Source organism: Mustela lutreola, chromosome 2 (genome assembly GCF_030435805.1).
Source record: "Mustela lutreola isolate mMusLut2 chromosome 2, mMusLut2.pri, whole genome shotgun sequence".
Classification (NCBI taxonomy): Eukaryota; Metazoa; Chordata; class Mammalia; order Carnivora; family Mustelidae; genus Mustela; species Mustela lutreola.
This window is the reverse complement of record NC_081291.1, coordinates 26,820,878-26,840,994: the sequence shown is the minus strand read 5'-3', so window position 1 is coordinate 26,840,994 and position 20,117 is coordinate 26,820,878. Positions and strand designations below refer to the sequence as shown.

The following is a 20,117-nucleotide window of genomic DNA, read 5'->3' as shown; positions in this document are numbered from 1 at the left end:
CCGTATTTCCAGTATGTCCGGGGGGATTATCTGGCATACAGTTGGTGCTCAGAGAAAGTGCTCGAGGAAAGGATGAATCAGCAGACTTCATGTCTATTCTGTTGCCTCAGGGATAGATGGAGGAAATTCGGAGCAGATTTAGGGGCTGGGGGCGGCAGGACCCTAGTGTCAGATGCTTGTGGGGCAGGGTCTGACCCCGGAACTCAAGCAAGCATCCCTGACCCAGACCACCCCAGCCCCAGGCAGCGCAGAAGTGGGTGTGCTCCCTCCTGGCTTGGAAGACCCAGTGCCTTCTGGACCGCAGGGTTTTCTTCCGGGCCACGGTTGGCGCGCCCAAGGCGACCCCTGGCGGTCATCACGGGAATGACAGCGAAGCAGCTGTCCTGTCAATAGGCGGGTGGAGGAGGCGGGTGTCACATTGAGGGCTAGACAGGCACTCCCAAGAGGGAAGTGGGGTGGAAGGGTGAAGAAAGGCGCCCCCAAAATACTGACTTCCAACGGGCTCAGGAACAGAGGTTGGCTCACAAGGAGAGTCGCCTTTGGATTCCGAGCACCCACCTGGGGGAGGCCCTTGTGTGCAGGGCACTGCTTCATGCCCTTCTCCCTACATTCAGGCTTTCTGACTTTTTTCCCTTTTATTTTATTTTTTTAAAGATTTTATTTATTTATTTGACAGAGATCACAAGCAGGCAGAGAGGCAGGCAGAGAGAGAGGAGGAAGCAGGCCCCCCCGCTGAGCAGAGAGCCCAATGGGGGGCTCGATCCCAGGACTCTGAGATCATGACCTGAGCCGAAGGCAGCGGCTTAACCCACTGAGCCACCCAGGCGCCCCTCCCTTTTATTTTTAAAAAGATTTTTATTTATTTATTTGACAGAGATCACAAGTAGGCAGAGAGGCGGGGAGGGGCTGGGGGTGGGGAAGCAGGGTCCCTGCTGAGCAGACAGCCTGATGCAGGGCTCCATCCCAGGATCCTTGGATCATGACCTGAGCCGAAGGCAGACACTTAACAACTGAGCCACCCAGGCACCCCAGGCTTTCTGGCTTTTAACACAGCCTTGACCATTACTGTGTGACATTGTACAAGTCACTTAACCTCTCTGAGCCCTGGGAGATGCCCCTGTAAAAAAATGAGGGTAATCCTAAGACTCTAGCATTAGTGTTAGTTATTACACTTGGTTTACTCCAGATTTATTCACTTCAAACCCATCCTGCAACCCCTGGGAAGGTGTGGGGGCAGCCCCAGGCCTGCCTCTGGCCTAGGCTTCTGCTAAGGGAAGGGGTCACTGAAAGGGAAACCAGGGGAGGCTGGAAGGTGAGCTGGGTCTCTCCCCAGTGCTCCTGACTCACCTTTCTTCCCACCTTCCTGGCCACTCCCCCAGGCCTCCAAGGACCCACCCTGCTCCTAGTACTGCCATTGGCCACCCCATCCACTCTCACTGATGACTCCCAACCCAGTTCCCAGTACTGGGCTCTGTTTGCAGGCCAAGTGCCCCTTCTGTTTGTGGTTATGTGTGTCCTTAAAGTAGCCCCCCCCCCCGGCCCCCACCTCAGATTTAAACTCTCCCTATAGAAGAATTCTCTTTTTTTTAGGCTTAAAAATTTTTTTTCTTTTATTATGTTCAGTTAGCCAACATGTAGTACATCATTAGTTTTTGATGTAGTGTTCAACAATTCATTGGTTTATTTATTTATTTATTCATTTACTTTATTTATTTATTTATTTTTAATTTTTAAAATTTTTTATTTTTTATAAACATATATTTTTATCCCCAGGGGTACAGGTCTGTGAATCACCAGGTTTACATACTTCACAGCACTCACCAAAGCACATACCCTCCCCAATGTCCATAATCCCACTCCCTTCTCCCAACCCCCCTCCCCCCAGCAACCCTCAGTTTGTTTTGTGAGATTGAGTCACTTATGGTTTGTCTCCCTTCCAATTCCATCTTGTTTCATTGATTCTAGAAGAATTCTCTTAATCACCTTTCAACAGTAGTAATTCTATGAAGGCTTATCATGTACTAGACACTGTGGTATGTTGTTTACATTCATTTTGTCAGTGAACACAGTGAACACAATATTCCCTCAGAACACCATATAGGGTAGGTTCTAGTACGCCATTTCATTGGAGAGAAAACAGAGGCTATGAGAGTCTGATGGGTAAATGATCTGCTGGAGTTCATGGCAGGGCAGGATCTGAACCCTCTGGCCCATGCTTTGAATCACCATGCTTAATAGACACCCCACAGGCTCCCTTCCCCTCATGGAGGTACCCTTTCTACTTTGCCTTGGGGAACTGAGTCTCCTCAACATGTAGGCAGTCCCTATTCTAGCAGCTCTGGGTGGGGAAGGATTTGGCAGCCAGTTGGAGGATGAATGTGTTGGGAGACCTTTTTAGAGGTTAATCTTAGAATGGAAGTTTCCCAATTGCCCATTTTATGGATGAGGGCACTGAGACACAAAGAAGGCTTCCTGGAGGAGGTGCCCTTTGAAACCTGAACTATGAACAGGAGTTAGCCAGACAAAGAGTGGAGGAAGAATGTTCCAGACTGGGACTTCTAGTCTGCAAGACAAGAAAGTGTAAGGCTGTCTAGACTGGTATAAAATGAGTGCTATGAAGAGGTCTGGGACATTTGGGGAGATGAAGAGCCAGCCAGAGTCTGAGTTGGTAAGCCGTAGGGCTGGGACTGAAGACTTGAACCTGCAGCTAGCTGCTTTCTGGGCATTTCTCACATACCCAACAACACTGCTGGTACAGGTGCCAGCTGCTTGGAGCTGGGCCCGAGCCTGGCATTTCCGGGGGCGTGGCGCCTCTGCTGAGATTTCCTCTTTCTCAGAGATCCCCTTTCCCCCACCAGGGTTCAGTATTAGCTTTGTCCTGGGAGAGGCATCCTGATACCTTGGGAAGGCGGTGGTTATGGCAAAGGGAATAATGTTGGCAATACAAAGCTCGAATATTCTTTGATCCTTGAGCTTTGTCCTGGGGAGATAAGCAAATCTGAAACACCCTGGGATGCAGGTCATAAGTCAGGATAAATTCCCCACCTCCTGCCTGCCTGCTTTGGAGAACTCTTGAGGGAGAGAGAAGGGGTATGGGGTGGGCCACCCTAAATTCCTTGCATAAGAGTTGGTCCCCTGTGGGCTCAGGGACCCAGACAAAAGCCTTGTTACAAAGCAAAAAGGATCCCTTTGTTTCGCCAAGTGTTTGGTCAGCATCCTTAGGACAAAGCCGGAGGGGGAAAAATTCGAATTCAGGCTTGCTTTGAGCCAGTGTGACATTTTTACTCCCTCTTTGAGTTATGATTTGCCATTGTTAGGAGGGGAAAAAAAATGAGCTAAACAAGACGTGTTTCTGGAAGAGAGTTTTCATTAGTGGAATATCCTGATTACAAAAACCCTTCCCCCTCCCAGTTAATGGGGATTTGAAAAGATTCCATTCCTTTCCTAGATCTGGCTTCCATCAGACAGAGTGCTAAGCCCAAAGAGCACTTAAATTAATGAGCTTCTTCCCCATTTTATTTTTATTTTTTTAAAAAGATTTTATTTATTTATTTGACAGACAGAGATCAAAAGTTTGCAGAGAGGCAGGCAGAGAGAGAGAGAGAGAGAGAGAGAGGAGGATGCCCGCTCCCCACTGAGCAGAGCCGCTGATGCGGTACTCGATCCCAATCCTGGGGACCATGACCTGAGCTGAAGGTAGAGGCTTTAACCCACTGAGCCACCCAGGTGCCCCTTCTTCCCCATTTTTTTTTTTTTTGAAGATTTTATTTATTTGACAGAGAGAGATCACAAGTAGGCAGAGAGGCAGGCAGAGAGAGAGGAGGAAGCAGGCTCCCTGCTGAGCAGAGCGCCCGTCGTGGGACTCAATCCCAGGACCCTGAGATCATGACCCGAGCCGAAGGCAGCGGCTTAACCCACTGAGCCACCCAGGCGTCCTTCTTCCCCATTTTTAAAATTTTTTATTTTTTTAGATTTTATGTATGTATTTGACAGACAGAGATCACAAGTAGGCAGAGAAGCAGGGAGAGGGGGGGAGGAAGCAGGATCCCTGCTGAGCAGAGATCCCGGCAGAGATCCCAGCAGAGATCCCGGCAGAGATCCCGGCAGAGATCCCGGCAGAGATCCTGGCAGAGATCCCGATACGGGGCTCAATCCCAGGACTCTGGGATCATGACCTGAGCCGAAGGCAGGGGCTTTAACCCACTGAGCCACCCAGGCGCCCCCTTCTTCCCCATTTTAAAATACAAACTTGGGGGTGGTGGTGACAAGGACCAAACACTCATTCTGCCATTTACATTTATTCTACTAATTTTTAAGGCGGTGCCATTTTTAGGGGAAATTAAATCCCTAGTGTCTTACTCATTTTACATCAAACTCATCAAGATGTGGTTTTTGAGGCCCCTTTGAAGTCTGAAGACCAGCCATGTGGTCAAGGGCCCACAGGCCTCTAAGTGCATTGGAAACAGACATGTTAATCAGTGTTTCCTGCTGAGGAGGGCTTCCCGGGGCTGCAGAGGGAAGGCAGACGAGGGAGAGGCGCACACCGTGGATTGGAAGGGAACTGGGTCTCTCTGGGTTAAAGATCTTTGCAGGTCAGCTGCTAGTGCTGTCCTGCTTACACCCATGTTGGCCCCTCAAAAGTGATGGCCCAGCCAGCCCCGGGTAGAAAGGGGGACAAGTCAACTGGAGGAAGTCAGAAAGGGCCTGGTACCAGGTCAAGGTCGAGTTTCAAAGTCATTGAGGTGTTTGCACAGAAAACAGCTCATTCCCATAGCAGCAAGTTCAGGTGCAGAGAGGAGCTGCCCTGTGGTTCTAGCCACTGACCACCTGGGAGGTGCACAGATTCCCCTGGGTCGTGGGTGATGTTTCAGGCAGGGGCCCGCTAGGGCAGCCCCAGGTGTGGCCTTGTACAAGGAATGGCACCTCCAGCAGGGGCTGGTCACAGACAGCAGGAGCCAAGACTCACAGCTCCCAGTGAGATTTCGTAGGAGTCTCACAACCACCCCAAGGGAGGCTTGGTCTCAGAGGGAAAGCCACCTCCCCAAGGCTACATTGCCACTAAGCAACCAAGCCCACATTCAAACAATACCTGATGCCCAAGTCCAGCTGTGAACACAGACATGCTGCCTCCCCAAAAGAAACCAGCCAGACCTCCTGGGATTGAAACCAGCAAGGTCAGCATCACCACACAGAGCCTGGACAGCCCCCCGAGCCCCCCAGCTTGGGGAGTCCTGGAACAGTCACAGCCGGCACAGGCTCATAGCTATGGGGGCTTCCTCCACGGGGAGGGAAAAGGAGGGAAAACCTTCCCACTTTCTTCCCACCTCCCAGCGGTAAACAAGCCTCCATCCTTACCAATAAGGAGGTGCCAGGAAGAAACACACAAAAGGATCCAGTCCTCCTTCCCTGCCTTTCTCTCTAAGCCCTCACTCCAGTGGAGGGCCAGGGGCCCAGCGGGGACTTCCTGGGGCTCATCTGGGGAATCCTGGTGCCCTTCCTCCTCCCACAGAGGGATAACCAGGGAGGAAGAGCCTCCACTCTGGGGACAAAAAGGCCAGGGTCTGGGGTCTGCCCCAAGTGATGTGTCCATTCAGCACCTGAGCTGATGTCAGTATGGCAAAGTGGGGTCAAGGGGGTGCCATGAGGGTGAGCAGGAGGGGCGGGGGGGAGGTATGCTAAGAATATATCAGGCACAGGCTCTTCCTAGCAGAAGGAAGGGGCAGGGAGAGAAAGACGAATACCACAGACACCCGAACTCTCTGGTCCAAGGGCGCTTGGGACGACAGGTGACATTGCCTCTTGTTTACGTAAACCCCCTAAAACGACCCCTTCTCCCATCATTGGGGAAAAAGGCTTTCTGTCCTAGACACTGTGTTGGTGTCCTGGCCAGTGCCCCTTCCCTAGGGCCCTCACCGCCACCTGTCTGGCTGCTGGGCCTCCCCTGACACTCCCCTCCCAGCGGCGCTCATGAAGGGCCACCATCCCTCCTGCAAAGAGAAGCCAGGCTCACGTCAGAACAAGCTGCTCATCTGTGGCAGGGAGAGCTGGTCAGAGACTCGAACCATTTATTCAGAAACAACACCGTCCAAGAACACCAAGGGAGCTTGACGGAGCAAACATTTAATAAGTTATAAGATACAATTTACAGTCGGCATCTGATTCCAGTTTCACTTCCACGTCCCAGTTTACAAAACCTGTGGCCCTTTCACATGGGGCTTCGGGCTGCCCCAGTTTCTAAGAGGTGGGCTATTGCCAGCACCTGCTCCCAGCTGCTGCATCTCAGTGACAGTCCTCTGCCTCACTCCCCGTCCCACCCATGGAGGCACTCGTGACCAGGGCAGCCACTTCCTCGGGACGGAGCAGCAAATCAAAAAGGTCTGCCGGCCCAGGCCTTATGACACCCCTGGGCCCTAAAATCGGGCCCAAAGGCTTTAACTTTATTCCAAAGCCAGCTCAGGTCTGCAGAAAGGGGTGCAAAACTCCTTAAGCCCCATTTCTGGAATTATGCACCTGCACTCTGCTTTCCAAACAACCTCAGAGGACATGGTCGGGGCCAAATGAACACAGGGCCACCGTCAGCTATGTAGCTTTCACGATTTCTGCCCAACAACAGAAGACCACCTAGGAGCTGTCACTGGCCTTCCTACCCCCTCTGCCACAGCCTGATTTTGAGGCCAAAGATCAGCAGGAGTTCCATTCTTTCCTGTCTATCAATCTTTTCTAGAAGTGATCCCACAGCTGACTGGAGGTGGGTGTGGAATGTTCTGTCCCGTGACAGGCCTCTGCAGACGAGGGCACTGACACAGGGACCCACCTGCGGTCCCTTCGAGCGTGTTGGCAAGACTCATCAGACTGACAACGGCTGGAGTGTGTGTTAAGAACAAAGCCTCGAATTGGTTTTAAAAAAAGGGATCTTTGGCAGGAGGGAGCTGCTTGCCACAGCAGAACTTCCTCGGACCCAGAGACTTCAAGGGCCTTTAAAGACAAAAGCAAAACGTGGCTGCCCAGATGGGGCCCATGTTACAACTTTGCAGGGGAAGACTCAGCAGAACGAGGGGAGAGGCACTAGGAGGCACTGAGGGCAGTCTGCCGCCGCGTACCACTGCCCTCTGAGACGTGTAAAAAGGCCACGGGGCAGGTGGGAGTGTGGAGATGAGTCATGTCGAAACAAGAGTCTTCTCTGTGATAGGGAGAGATGGAGAGATGCTGGAGAGATGAAGCTGGTTTCTTTTAAGTCATCTTGTTTTCTAAGTGACAGCCTAAAAGTAGGTGGCCTCTTTGCCCTGTCCCGCCCTGCCAGTCTTGTTGCATAACCGGGCTAGCCAATTTCATGCTTTAGGAACAACAGTCTTGCGAGTGACCTTGGTCTGTCTGCAGGGGGCGATGGGTGCCAGCAAGAGGTCAGATCTGGATCTGAACCAAATGAGCATGGAAATCCTCAGCCCATTGCATGAGTCTATATTTCTTAACAGTCCCCAATGCGTTCCTAAAGAGTCAAGTCTAGGACTTATTTCTCAAGGCACTTTAGAATGACAATGTTTTTGGGGTGGGGTTTCAGACCCATAAACAAGCTGGAGGAAAACTTTGTATACAACAAGTTACAAACAAGCAACAAAAGCAACCACCAGAACTCCTCCCAGCATTTGACGAGAACCGTTTTAAGGCACCGTGACGTGGAATGGACTGCCGGGGATGTGTTCCTCTCCCCACTTCACGGCTAGAACGTAATCTCCCTTCTCCTTGACAACGTATGTGACGTTGTATTGTTGGTTGCCCACGTGCTTCATGGAGACCTCTTCGCAGGGGGTGGTTGGCCCATGGACACCAATCAGCAGCATGTTGGAACCTAGGATGCAAGGAAAGGTGGTTACTCTATCAGGATGCATCATGGAAGGCAGAGGAAGGGGAGGGGAAATGGGAGCCAAAGGAAATATACCAACTATTGTCTGCCGAGATTCTGACACTGGGAACTTCGAGAGGTGGGACAACATGGCAATTACAAGCAGACTTAGAGCCCAATGGCATGGGTTCAAATCCATCTATAAATAGGACATGATCCTAGCACCTACCCTATGGACTTGCTATGAGATTTACAGAGTTATATGTGAAGCCCTAGCTTGTAGCAAAGAGTTATATAAGTGATCGCTACTCTGATCTCATTCTCATCAGAAACTTAAGGAAGGTCACTTTATAAAGGTTCCCATTTTAGACAACAAGAAACTGACTTTTAGAAAATGATTTAATACCTTTCCCAAGATCACATGGCTAAGTTTGGGGCAGGAAGGAAGGAGGCAAGGAAGGAAGGGAGGGGTGAGGGAAGGGGGCGGGGGAAGAAGTACTGGAGCCAGGTTTCCAGCCCAGATGTGCCAGATCCCCGAGACCAGGCAACTAACCACTGACACCCAAATCAATACTCAAGTTCAAACTGCAATTAAAGCAATTATTGGCAGAGAAAGGAGCCAGGTTACCGATTCAATTTGCCCATCTGTAATGGAGATAATGTCACCTTTCCTGTCTACCTTGTGGGCATTTGAAGGAATCGAGAGTCAAAAGAGGAAAATCATCAGCAAATATTAAGTACTTGCAAATGCCTGGGTTGCATGGGCCGGTGGGCAGAGGGTGTCAGCCTGCCTCCACCCTGACCCTCAAGCAGGACCAGGCTACCTACCGGCTTTGCTGCAGTCCACCAAGAAGGAGCTCTTCTGGCCCACGAAGGCCTTTGAGAGCCCTGCCCCCTTGGAGGTCACCTTGCTGGCATCTGAGGATGCCTTGGGGATGGCACTATAGCAGGTCTCTGTCGATGACCTGGTCACAGACTCCACCAGAATGGACGAGGTCTCATTGGCTGAGCCAGGGCTGACCAGACGCTGGCCTAGAAGATGGAAGGGAGGGGAGGTAGGAGTGAATGGCCAGAGGCAGTAGGCTCTCTCAGCTACAAGAGGCGAGTGTCCCGGGGGCAGAAGCTCCAGGAAAGTCCGTGCACCTCAACGGCTGGATCCCAAAGCTACCACATCCCCACCTCATATCCCCAACACCTGATGTAAACGTTGCCAGCTCCCCATCTCACACCCATAATGTCTTCCAAACCCCTGGGTCCCACCCCACCCAGTGGGCAATGACAAATGACCAAGCCTGGAAATCCCTCCCACATAACCCTGTGGCACCCTGCAGAATCTACTTCTTTCCATGGAAATAAAATACCCTTATGCATAAACAATGTCAGATGTTGGGGAGAACATAAAACAAAATTAACAAAAATGGTTCTCTCTGCATGTGAAAGGATGATTTTTCCATCTAACTCTTTAATAAATTTTTCTGCAATGAAGCTATATATACTACCTATACAACAGTGAACCGAGCAGAGACACGTGGAAGGGATTTACCACGATATTTATGATGATTACCTAGGGCCCGTGGGCTGTAAGATGCTACTGACTGGTATTTTTCCTAGTGCTCTGAAGGAGGTGCATTTTTATAAATTTAATAAAACCTTTTGATTATTTTAAAAGTAAAAGGCTAGAAACAAGAGGATTTTTCAGGTCCGATCTTAACAAATATGTAAATTTTTTTTCTGTTCTGTTAAACATTTTTTTCAATCTCAACGCTCATCATTTTATAGGGCGATGACGTCAACACATATTCACGGGCTTCTAAAGATGTTTACTCTCCTGGCAATGTCCTACCATTTCTTTATATTCAAGATTCAAAGTAGATTCAACATATCTAAAATTACCCACAGTTTCTAGTATCAAGTAACTCTGTTGATAATTTGACAGGACATGGTCCACAGGAAAAACAGTAACTTCAAAGCCGTTTGGTTGTTACCTGTCACCTTGGCCTTGAATGGACTGCCCACAATGTGGTTGGGTCCACCATATTTGACACCAATCAGGTAGTTTCCAGGAGCCATGGGCGTGTACATGACTTTGTAGCCTTCTGGGGTTTCCTGGCAATCCATTTTAACTTTGGACGGGCCTTCGATGGTGACAGATAACGTCCCCGGCCCTGCTCGGGTGGTGTTGATGAAAAATTCAGACTGGATACCTGGGAGAAATGAAGAGGGAATGTGTATTGGTTTGGAGGGATGGGGGGATGTGGTTTGGGGAGCTTTCCCAGGGGCAGTGAAGCAGTGGCGGGGGTCGGGGGAGACATAGGTTTCCCCACAGAGGCACAGCATCGGTACTAGCTCTGAGCTCCTGAGGGCAGTAACTCCCTTTCCTAGCAGGAGGCAAGAGTGTGGCTGACCTTTCGCCCACCAGCCCCAACCGCCAGGACACCCTGTTCTTGCCTTTGGGAAGGCGTGGTGGCTGAGGACAAGAAGCCGGAGTCTTAGCCCTGCCTCCAGCGGGGTGGAGGATGCGTGGGCCCCTCTGACCTTTCCTTTTTCCCCTGAGTGGACTTGGAGACGCCAAGCAGACCCAGCATCTTCTTCTCCTCCCACAGGCTCCCTGCCTCAGTCACCACGCTGAAGTCTGGGGAGGCTGTTGGAATCTGCCAGCCCTCCCCTTTGCCAGGAGCACCAGCCAGCCGAAACAGTGGCTCCTGCTAACTGACTCAAGCTTCCACTGCTCGGGTTCCAGATCCTAGAGTAAGCATCCTGTTACGTACCCAGTGACTCCTGTTCAACAAACGGCAGAGGCTCAGGGAGGCTCGGGCACTTGCCGGGCAGTGATACAAACTAGGAACTGGTAGAACCGGGGTATGAACAATTCCATGTGGCTCCAGAGCCTCTTGCCTGGCCCACAGGGGCCTTCTGCACGGACATCTTGCTTTGTGACAAAGAAAAGCTGGGCTGATCAATGTCTGTGCTGCATTCCTGCCTGAGCCCGGGGCCCTGCAGAAGCCTCCACTCCTTCAGGCCCATTTCCCATGCCAAGAGGCAGGAGGTGGTCCGTGAGGGCTGCCATGACAGTGCCCTCTAAAGGCCATCCCCGGCACAGCAGCTTGTGCAGGGCAGGGCTTTTCCCCAGTGCCCTGGATGCCGCCCCAGCTGGGAACTATTTGGGTTTAATTATAGCTCCTAGGCCAGAGAAAGAATTATTGTTCTGGCTATCAATAAAACAAAGGCGCTGCTATCATCCAACCCCCAAACACAACCCAGCTGCTTCTGGAAGCTCCTGAGGCTCCTCCTGTCCCAGGGCCCCCCGGATTATCTCAACCTTGTCTCTAAACCCAGAGTGAGGCTGTGTGGGCAAGGGGGTGGGGGTGGGGTGGCACACGACAAGGGACGGCCTTTCCAGGAAGTAGCTGCAAGGCGACAATAAGGAAAGATATTTTTAAAGTGAAGATGAAAAAACCCGGCTGTAGTGGCGAGAAGCCCAACCCATTTTAACAAGTTGCTGCCTTCTCGAGAAAGATCAAGATCTGTGAATCCTGGCTGTGAGGGCCTGGAGAGACAGGAGACACGAGGTGGGAAAAGAGAAGTAAGGAATGACAGGGCAAGAGCTACGTGGAACAACCTGTGGGGTGGGCTCCCTTATTCTTCCCATTTTACAGGAAGGAAGCGGAGGCCGGGTGAGGTCAAATCCTTGGCGCCAAGTCCCACGGCTGGGGAATAGAAGGACTGGGATTTAAACACGAGACCCGGCCAGCGTGGAGCTGAGGCACTTGTCTGAGAGAAGTGAGGAAAAAGAAAATCCCCACGCACAGGAGTCCCTCTGCCTACTGCCTCCAGCTAGAGCATGACAGCCCAAACATCTCTGGGCATGGCGGTCTTCCCCCCTGCAGCCCCGTGAGCGCACAGCTGAGTTCCTGTGTGGTGAATTCGTGTCTACTGCAGCCCTACTCTATTGTGAAGGTGGGCGACGGGGCGGGGGAGGGACGGAGGCTCTTCTACTCCACCTGGCACGCACAGGGGATCTTGGAGCATTTTATCACGAAGACTGGTCTTCCAACCCAGAGAGCATTGAGAACCCCCTGGTCTCATGCTCAACCTCTCAACTCCCTGGCAAGCAGAGAGTCCCACCCCAAATTCTCCACATTCCCCTGCTCCAAAACCTGCAAAATGGCCCATTTAAAGCTCAAGCCAAAAGATACAGCAAGCGAACCCATAAAAACACAGGGAAGTTTGCTTTATTCTGAAGGTCAGGGTGCCAGGCCCTCCAGCAGCCAAGCACAGATACCTTTTCATCCCATGCACACTGCAGCTGTGTTATCTTGGGATGGATATTTGGGAAAAGGCTTGCGAGCGGGAGGGCTAGAAAAACAAGACGCCTTCCCCTTGACAAGAGCAATATTGACACAGCGTTTGAAACAGGCATGCTCTGTACCTCTCCCTCCTGGCTGGGAGTCTCCCTGTAAGACTGGCTCCTTCTCTCAGTGGCATCCAGCCCTTGCAAAGGACAGCCTGAAACCCAAGCTCCCGAGAAGGCATGCAAACAGCCAAGAGGAAGCACGAGAGGCCCCAAACGCAGCAGGTGTGACCCAGCAGGAGGGAAGGTGGCTGCTGGCAGCTGCAGGAGACCTCAGTGGCTGCTAGGCAACCTGGATCAAGGTGTGTGTGGCTCCGATGCCGGGAGGACCCCACGTGGTCTTTAAAGGCGGGTGGCCTGCCAGGGACCAAATGCCTGCGCTCCTGCATGGGGACCATTCCAGGCAGCTGGGACAATAGGGGTCCTCGTTTAGAATACCCCCCAAAGTAGGCCAGGGATGAAGTCATTATCTGGGGTGAGCTAGCCACTCAGAGAGGCAGCCAGACTCCGGGGTTAAGGGGATAGGCTTTGAGGTCAGGGACCCAGACTGATTTTTGGTTCTGTTACTCCCAGCTAAGTAAGCTTAGGGAGAGACTCAACCCTTCTGAGCCTCACTTTCTTCATCTGTGAAATGGAATGGCGTACGGTGAAGGGTTACCATGCCTCTTATTAAGGGCAGGCTGCTGGCCCACAGTTCAGTGTGGAGCTGGACTAGACGGTCTTGGGAGTCCAGAAGTATTTACGCCACCCCTGTGGGTGTTTCTGCTGAGGCCACTGCTTCAACCAGAGCCTAGGGCCGCATGCCAGTCTGTCAGTGACTCCTGCACCCGGACAGGGCCCCTCGGGCCACTTGGGACACAGGCTCCCTAGGGCTGGATCCCCAGGAGCCGCAGCCACTCATCTCCTTGCCCAGGCAAGGCGGGTCTGCTTTGTCCAAGTCACCACATCAGCAGGAGACTGGAGCAGAACTTGTACACACAAGGGCCTTGAGCCAGGACCGGGCTGCCTTCCCAAGGCCCAAGGTAACCCCCAGTGCAAACCATGCCCAGTGTGTCCATGTCTGCGGACAGGCCCTGCAGAGAAGCCTGAGTGGACAAGCTCCCCAGGCTGGCCCTCTCCATACAGTGACCCGCCCACCCACCCACCCAAGGCCCGCCTGGAGGCTCATGGGATGAACACGAACCGCAGCCATTACAAGGGGCAGATATCTGTCTTGACACAAAGTTCTCGAAGATGCCAAGTGAAAAACACTGTACAGTAGCACATGCACCAAGATTATTTCTGGAAAATAAAAGCCAAACTTATGTCCACCTTTTTAACAAACCAACTAGCTAAGTGACCATGTGTGAGGGTGACAGACACAGGCAGACAGAAGGTCCTCCCCTGAACCACAGGTGGTGTTCCCTCCTGGGTCTAGATGGAAGGAGGGAGAAGCAAAGAGAGAGCCAGCTTCCTTTACATACATCCCCGCTGCCTCCTTTGCAACCAATGTGCCCCATCCACGGTAAAGACTAAAACCAGACTGTAAGAAGTCCAAAAAGCTCTAGAATTCCTTGCCACCATCTTTTCCTCCTCCCCAAGGACCAGAAACTAAAACGGGGAGGCAGACTGTGACAGGTCCTACTGCCAATTCAAGGTTGTTTCTGTGAGCCCAGGACTGCAGAAGGAATGGAGGGCAGGAGACCTCCCAGGAGGCCTGTGACACACACTGAATCCTTTGCAGGCGAAGAAACCCTCAGAAGCAAAGACAGGACCCTGTCTTCCCTCACCATCGGTGTCCTGGCCCTGAAGTCAAGGCGCTTGGCCAAGGAAGACAGGCGAAGTGGAACAAACAGTAATGAGGTGTGATAACACAGTCATCAAGCCCTTGCTTTTGGACTGACCGAGGGTCAAAGTACATGTCCCCAAACAATTCCAGAGATCAAGAGCTCCAAAGTGTTGAGCATTGCAGCTTCCCCAGCGTGGGGGGTGTGTGTGTGGGGGGGTGGGGGTGGGGAAAGGTCAGGGAAGGCTTCCTGAAGTTTGAAGAGCTCCTGCTGGCTGAGCCCCTGGAGCAGGCTCAGCTAATGATCAGAGGCGGACGCCATGGGTTACCTGTGGTGCCCCCCTCAAGCCCGGCGCCATAGGCGGACACCAGGGCGGGGTTCCCCGCTTGTCCAGGCTCCCCGACCCGCACTTTGAAGGGGCTTCCAACCACGTGGCTCCCGTTGAACTTGACGTCAATCGTGTGGATGCCGTTCTCATGGGGGATGAAGCGCACAGCGTACTTGTCTAGGAGAGTGAGCAGAGTATAGGGTCAGGCTGAGTATGTGCATACGACCAAACGAGGCAAGGAAAAAGGACGGGAGTCCAGACGGAGACGGTGCATTTTAAATCATTAATAAGACCACACCTCTCCCGGAAGCCTGGTACCCGGTATGTTGGATTTCAAAACCAAATGGGCCTGTTTAGGTGTCCCTCGTCAACCCTTTGGGAAATGCATCCAAGTCTCAAATTCTAGGGTTCATCCTCTGAGAACATGGCGTCTGCCTTGGGAGAACACTTTCTTTTTTCCAAAGATTTTTTTTTTTTTTTTTTAAGATTTTATTTATTTATTTGACAGACAGAGATCCCAAGTAGGCAGAGAGGCAGGCAGAGATAGAGAAGGAAGCAGGCTCCCTGCTGAGCAGAGAGCCCGATGCGGGGCTCGATCCCAGGACCCTGGGGTCACGACCTGAGCCAAAGGCAGAGGCTTTAACCCACTGAGCCACCCAGGCGCCCCCAAAGATATTTTTATTTATTTCAGAGAGAGAGAACGAGAAAATGAGTGAGGGGCAGGGCAGAAGGAGACGGAGAAGCAGGCACCCCACAGAGCAGGGACCGCCCCCCCCCCCAAAGCGGGGCTTAATCTCAGGACCCTGGGATCATGACCTGAGCCAAAGGCGAACGCTTAACCGACTGAGCCACTCAGGCACCCCGGGAGAACACTTTCTTTATGAAAAGCTCACTTCTCACAAAGTTTCTCTTGAAGGGAAAAGAAATGGCTCCAACTAGCATTAATGCTCCTGAATTAAGCTCTAAGCTAGCAACTGCTTCCCCAGGGCAATGGCCAGGTTTTCCACAGTGTTTAGGTCACAGCAGGCGGCAATCTGTCCAATGACCAGCCACCAAGACTATGCATCCGTCACCTCTTTCTCCTTGAAACCCTCCCATCTGGGATGCAGACTAACTGCTCTCCTCCAGCCTCTCCAGGTGTCTACCCTTACTGGACACATTGCAGGACACATAACAGATGCCCTACACTTCCTCACGTATCGGAGCCCACATTCCACGTCACTTCCTCTGAGAAGCCCTCCGGGCTCACCAAGGCAGGAACTTGCTTTTCTCTCCTGTTCCCTCATCATTTCATTCTCGGGTCCCCTGTGGTATTACTGACCACCTGGGGTCCTCCGCAGGGACTGCAGGCTTCCAGCCAGGTCCCCATCCCACTCTGAGCTCCTGCTTGAGGGCAAGCATCATGTCTTCCTCCTACCATCCTGCCAAGTCTCTCACACTTAACAAATGTTCACTGGCAAAATGGCTCATTAAAGTTGATAGACGTCAGAGAATTCCGTACGTCAAGGGAGCAGGCAGGAAAATCTTGGACTCATAAGCATACTGGAGTCCCAGATTCTTTGAAATTTATGGATGAACATCGATTAACTTTTCCCTCAGAGTAAAGTGAGGTCAGAGAGTACTTACTTGTGTCATAAGGTCAACAACATAATAAAAATCTGTTAAGATTTTGTTAAACTAGAAGGAAAAAACCACAGGGGCGCCTGGGTGGTTCAGTGGGTTAAAGCCTCTACCTCCGGCTCAGGTCATGATCCCAGGGTCCTGGGATGGAGCCCCGCATGGGTTCTCTGCTCAGCGGGGAGCCTGCTTCCTCCTCTCTCTCTGTTTGCCTCTCTGCCTACTTGTGATCTCTTGTCTGTCAAATAAATTTAAAAAATCTTAAAAAAAAAAAAAAGAAGAAAAAACCCACAATGAATAGAATGTGAATAGAATCTGAAAACAACAGAAAACAAAACAGTTTCTTAAAAAAGAAAAGAAAGGAGTGCCTGGGTGGTTCCGTTGATTAAGCATCTGCCTTCAGCTCAAGTCATGATCCCAGTTCCTAGGATCAAGTCCAGGAGCCCTGCTCAGCAGGAAGCCTGCTTCTCCCTCTCCCACTCCCCCTTCTTATGTTCCCTCTTTTGCTGTGTCTCTCTGTCAAATAAATAAAATCTTTTAAAAAAAGAAAAAGAAAAGAAAAGAAAAGGAAAAAAGAAAAAGGAAGGCTGTGTCTTAAAGTGTCTTCCTGTCCCTGGCGAATGTTTATGCCCTAATTTGTAAACAGGGCCTGGCAAGAGCAGCAAAAAGGATCTGCAGGCTGGCTGGCCTCGGTACGGCTGGTGAGCCCTCCATGGGGGTGCACGCCTGCAGAAACGTGCCTCAGAGAGGCACAGATGCCGGGGTCTGCCCGCCCGCCCCGCTCACCTGGCTCCAGCTCAGACACGTGGCACTCCTCCACGGCTCCTGAGGGGCTGTGCACCTTCGCATCGATCTTGCCTTTTGCCCCATTCAACCTTATAGCAAAGGAGGCTGGCTGGTTAACTTTTAATCCCGATTCCTGGGAATTTAATACATTAAAGAGGTTATGGCCCTTGGTGTTCCTGTTCGGTGGCACACACTGACCCGACCTGGGACTCCACGGGACAGTTCTCGTGCAAAAAGGCCCGGGATATTGAACCATACAACATCTGACAACAGAAGAGCAGGTGCCTTCTTCCACACTTCTAGCTTTAAATATAAGACAGCAGAGACCCATGTCAGCGTCGTCTAGCACCTCGGTTTGGGCTGGGAGAGAGGGTTACCGGATTTGGAGACTCAGACATCCTCGCCAACAGAACTGTAATTTCCGTATCTCAAACAAGACCAGACAGCCAGAAAACCCAGTGCCTTCCAAGTCAGAAAGGACCCTCTTTTAAGAGGAGCCTGGCAACGGACAAAACCCTGTACTCACCAACATGAACAGTTTTATATCATTGCTATTTTTTATCTCAAGGGTAGGAATGGAGACAACTTTTAATAAACTCATAGAGGAGTATACACCCCAGCAGGACCTGGGGTGACTACCATTTCCTAGGTATGTAAGTAAAGTTGTTCCACCTTTGAGTCTCAGTCTTCTCATCTGCAGAATGGGCACAATAACCGAATCTACGCCAGACAGCTGCCGTATCAGGATGAAAGGAAGTGATGCATTCCAAGCACTCAGCGCAGGGGCTGGTCCATACACAGAAAGGGTCCCAAAGGTCAGCTTATCGTTAAGTATGTATATGAACTCAGAAGTTGTCTGCACTTAACTCCCCATCTCCCCCCACCCTCTGCCTTCATCCCCCCACCTCAACAGAAAGAAGTCTAGTGCACCTAGACTTTTTTTTTACTCTTCACTGGTTCAGTTTTACCCTCCACACTCAGCCCTGGAAACTAGAGCCTCTCCCAGGAGAAGGGGATTAGAGGTTTAGATGCTTAAGATAGTTTAAAATTGGCCAGTCCTGCCTGAACCACAAGATTTAATTCGTTAGCAGTTTTGTGGTGAAGTCGATCAGACAGCCACTCCTCAGATGATACCGCAGGGTGCGATCGAAGCACATGGGGGTCTTGTTAAAATGCAGATTCTGATCCAGCAGGTCAGAGGCTGGGGTGGGGGGTTAGGGGGGGTGCGGCACGGAGAGCCTGGAGTTCTAGGAGTCTAGTAAACTCCCAGGCAATGCTGAGGCTGCTTGTCCCAGGACCACGTCTCACCAATAAGGCAGTAAAGCTACACTGCTTAGCTGGTAGCCACGAGCCACCGAAGAATATATTTTTTAAAAATTTATATCAATTAAATTAAATTAAATTGAAGATCTGATTCCTCAGTTACATTAGCGACATTTCAAGGGCTCAACAACCACATGTGGCCAGTGGCTACCATGTTGCACAGAGGAGATTGAGACGTTTCCGTTGTTGTAGAACATTCTATTGCACTGTGCTGCACTGGAGGTCACAGGCTGGGGAAAGAGGACTGCACACGAAATTCAGGAATCTTTGATCGCCAGATTGCCCCCGTAGCACCTCCCCTCCTCTACGAAATGCCAGCCGACTTTAATTTTCTAAAAAGTCTTAAACGCAAGACAAAACAATACATGCCTCTCTTTTCCTAATCAGCACCAGATGTTGGCATGCAGGCCGCGGGCAAATCTCCGATAAATAATTTACATATCACTCAGCACCAAGTGACCCAGGGGGAGGGGGGAGGGGTGCGGAATGGGACAAAGAGACACGCACAGCCCACTGCACACTTGTTCAAATATTGACGACCTAACGGTGATGAAAGGAGACTACAGAAAAGTCTCCTGGAGAGGATTTCTCCAAACCAGGTTTTTTGGGGACAGAACCATTTACATTACCTGAATCCGCTTGCCGCTAAATCCTCAAGAGGGAGATAAACGCCTCAGAAGATCTGAGAGAAATCTTCGAGATGCATGAAGGCAGCTCTCTGCCCTCAACAAATGCTGGGTTTATCTCCCTCCACAGGTTTTAGTTAAGTCGGCCACAGAAGAAACTTCTGTTAAGAAGCCTTTAAATGAAACACAAGAAAAACATCGACACCACAGCGACCCGTTCGCACCCTGAGGACTCTTGGGTGAGGCCTCTTCAATCCGCCGAGGTGAGTCTGCTTTGGGTTCAGTCTGATGTTTCGGAACAACCAGCAGCACTAGTTCTCCTCAGGGTAAGGTTAGAATCTCACATGTAAACCAAGTGTGTGGAATTAGGGTCGATGAGATCACCAACCTCAGATACAGGATTTTCAAAAATGGGGGTGGGGGTGGGGCAGCTGAAGGCTACTGAGAAATCCCACTGATCAGAAATCAGACTGGGGGACTCTGGTGTGATTCTGCAACTGAACTGCTGCTCCTGATTTCTGACACCTAATTGCTTTTAAGTGTCCTGAGTAATGACCCAAAGGTATCCCTACCGGTTATTAATCTGGCTGCAGGCTCTAATGAAACCTTGACTTTGACAGCCTGTTGAAGACGGGGGAAAGCTGCCCTTTCTGGCACCCCCACAGGTTGGACTATGTGACTGCTTGCCACCGTGCCAGGGCGGGGATTCACAGGGCCATGGTTAAGACCACAGGTTCCGGAGCCACAGAGACCATCCCTCTGCCTCATGCTAGCTGGTTTCTGGTAGCCGTAACCTCTCTATACCTCAGTTTCTCCATCTTTAAAATGGGGTCCGGAGAAACCTACTCCCCAGGCTCATGCAAGGATTTAATACTGATCAAGTCCTTAGGTGGTACCTTGCACCCTTATAAATAAAGCACCATAATAAAATCAACTGCAATTGACTTTTTGGAGGGAGAGGAAGCCTGCAGTAGCCGGCAGAATGTCCCTGGACTGTTGGCCTGGTGTTTGTTCTGTTGGAAAGTCTTCCTTAACCGTTAACCGATTATTAACAGGCCTCCTTTGTTTCTCTTGAATAAATATTTAAGAAACGAACTTGTTCCCAAATGTTGAGGTGTTCTGTTGACTGTGGCTCTGTTTCTGCTTGCCCCAAGTGTCTCCTGTCCTAACCATGGTGGTGGTGGGGGTTTCACTCTGCCATGGGAAGAAGGGTCCTCTACAGCTGGCAGCATCTCTGGTCCCACTGGAATGGGGCCCTTGGCACTGAAGGGAGGATTGAAGCGGCCTCAAGAGTCCAGGGTTTCACTGGTCGGCCTGTGGCCAATGAGACGGATGTTTCCTTGCGTCTCACCTGAAGGCTCATAACAGTGAGGCGGCGGGCGTCGTCCGAGGGTGCGACGACTGGCACCAGGTAAGGACTTTCAGGGATGTGCTCATCGTTGAACTTGATAGACACTTCGTAGTTACCTGTGTGGACAGA

General features: G+C 51.1%; 1 protein-coding gene across 4 annotated transcripts in view; it reads right to left on the bottom strand.

Annotated features, from left to right (window-relative positions):
* Positions 1-6,104: 6,104 nt before the first annotated feature.
* FLNB (filamin B) overlaps positions 6,105-20,117 on the bottom strand; it is a 146,267-nt gene continuing 132,254 nt past the window's right edge. For all 4 annotated transcript variants that reach the window (XM_059161308.1, XM_059161309.1, XM_059161310.1 and 1 more), the window contains 6 exons: positions 19,989-20,104; positions 16,689-16,821; positions 14,286-14,462; positions 9,826-10,044; positions 8,669-8,872; positions 6,105-7,846 (listed from right to left, as the gene is read on the bottom strand). In XM_059161308.1, coding sequence (XP_059017291.1) covers positions 7,659-7,846; positions 8,669-8,872; positions 9,826-10,044; positions 14,286-14,462; positions 16,689-16,821; positions 19,989-20,104 — 1,037 coding nt within the window. In that variant the 3' untranslated portion in view covers positions 6,105-7,658. The remainder of the gene's footprint in view (positions 7,847-8,668; positions 8,873-9,825; positions 10,045-14,285; positions 14,463-16,688; positions 16,822-19,988; positions 20,105-20,117) is intronic.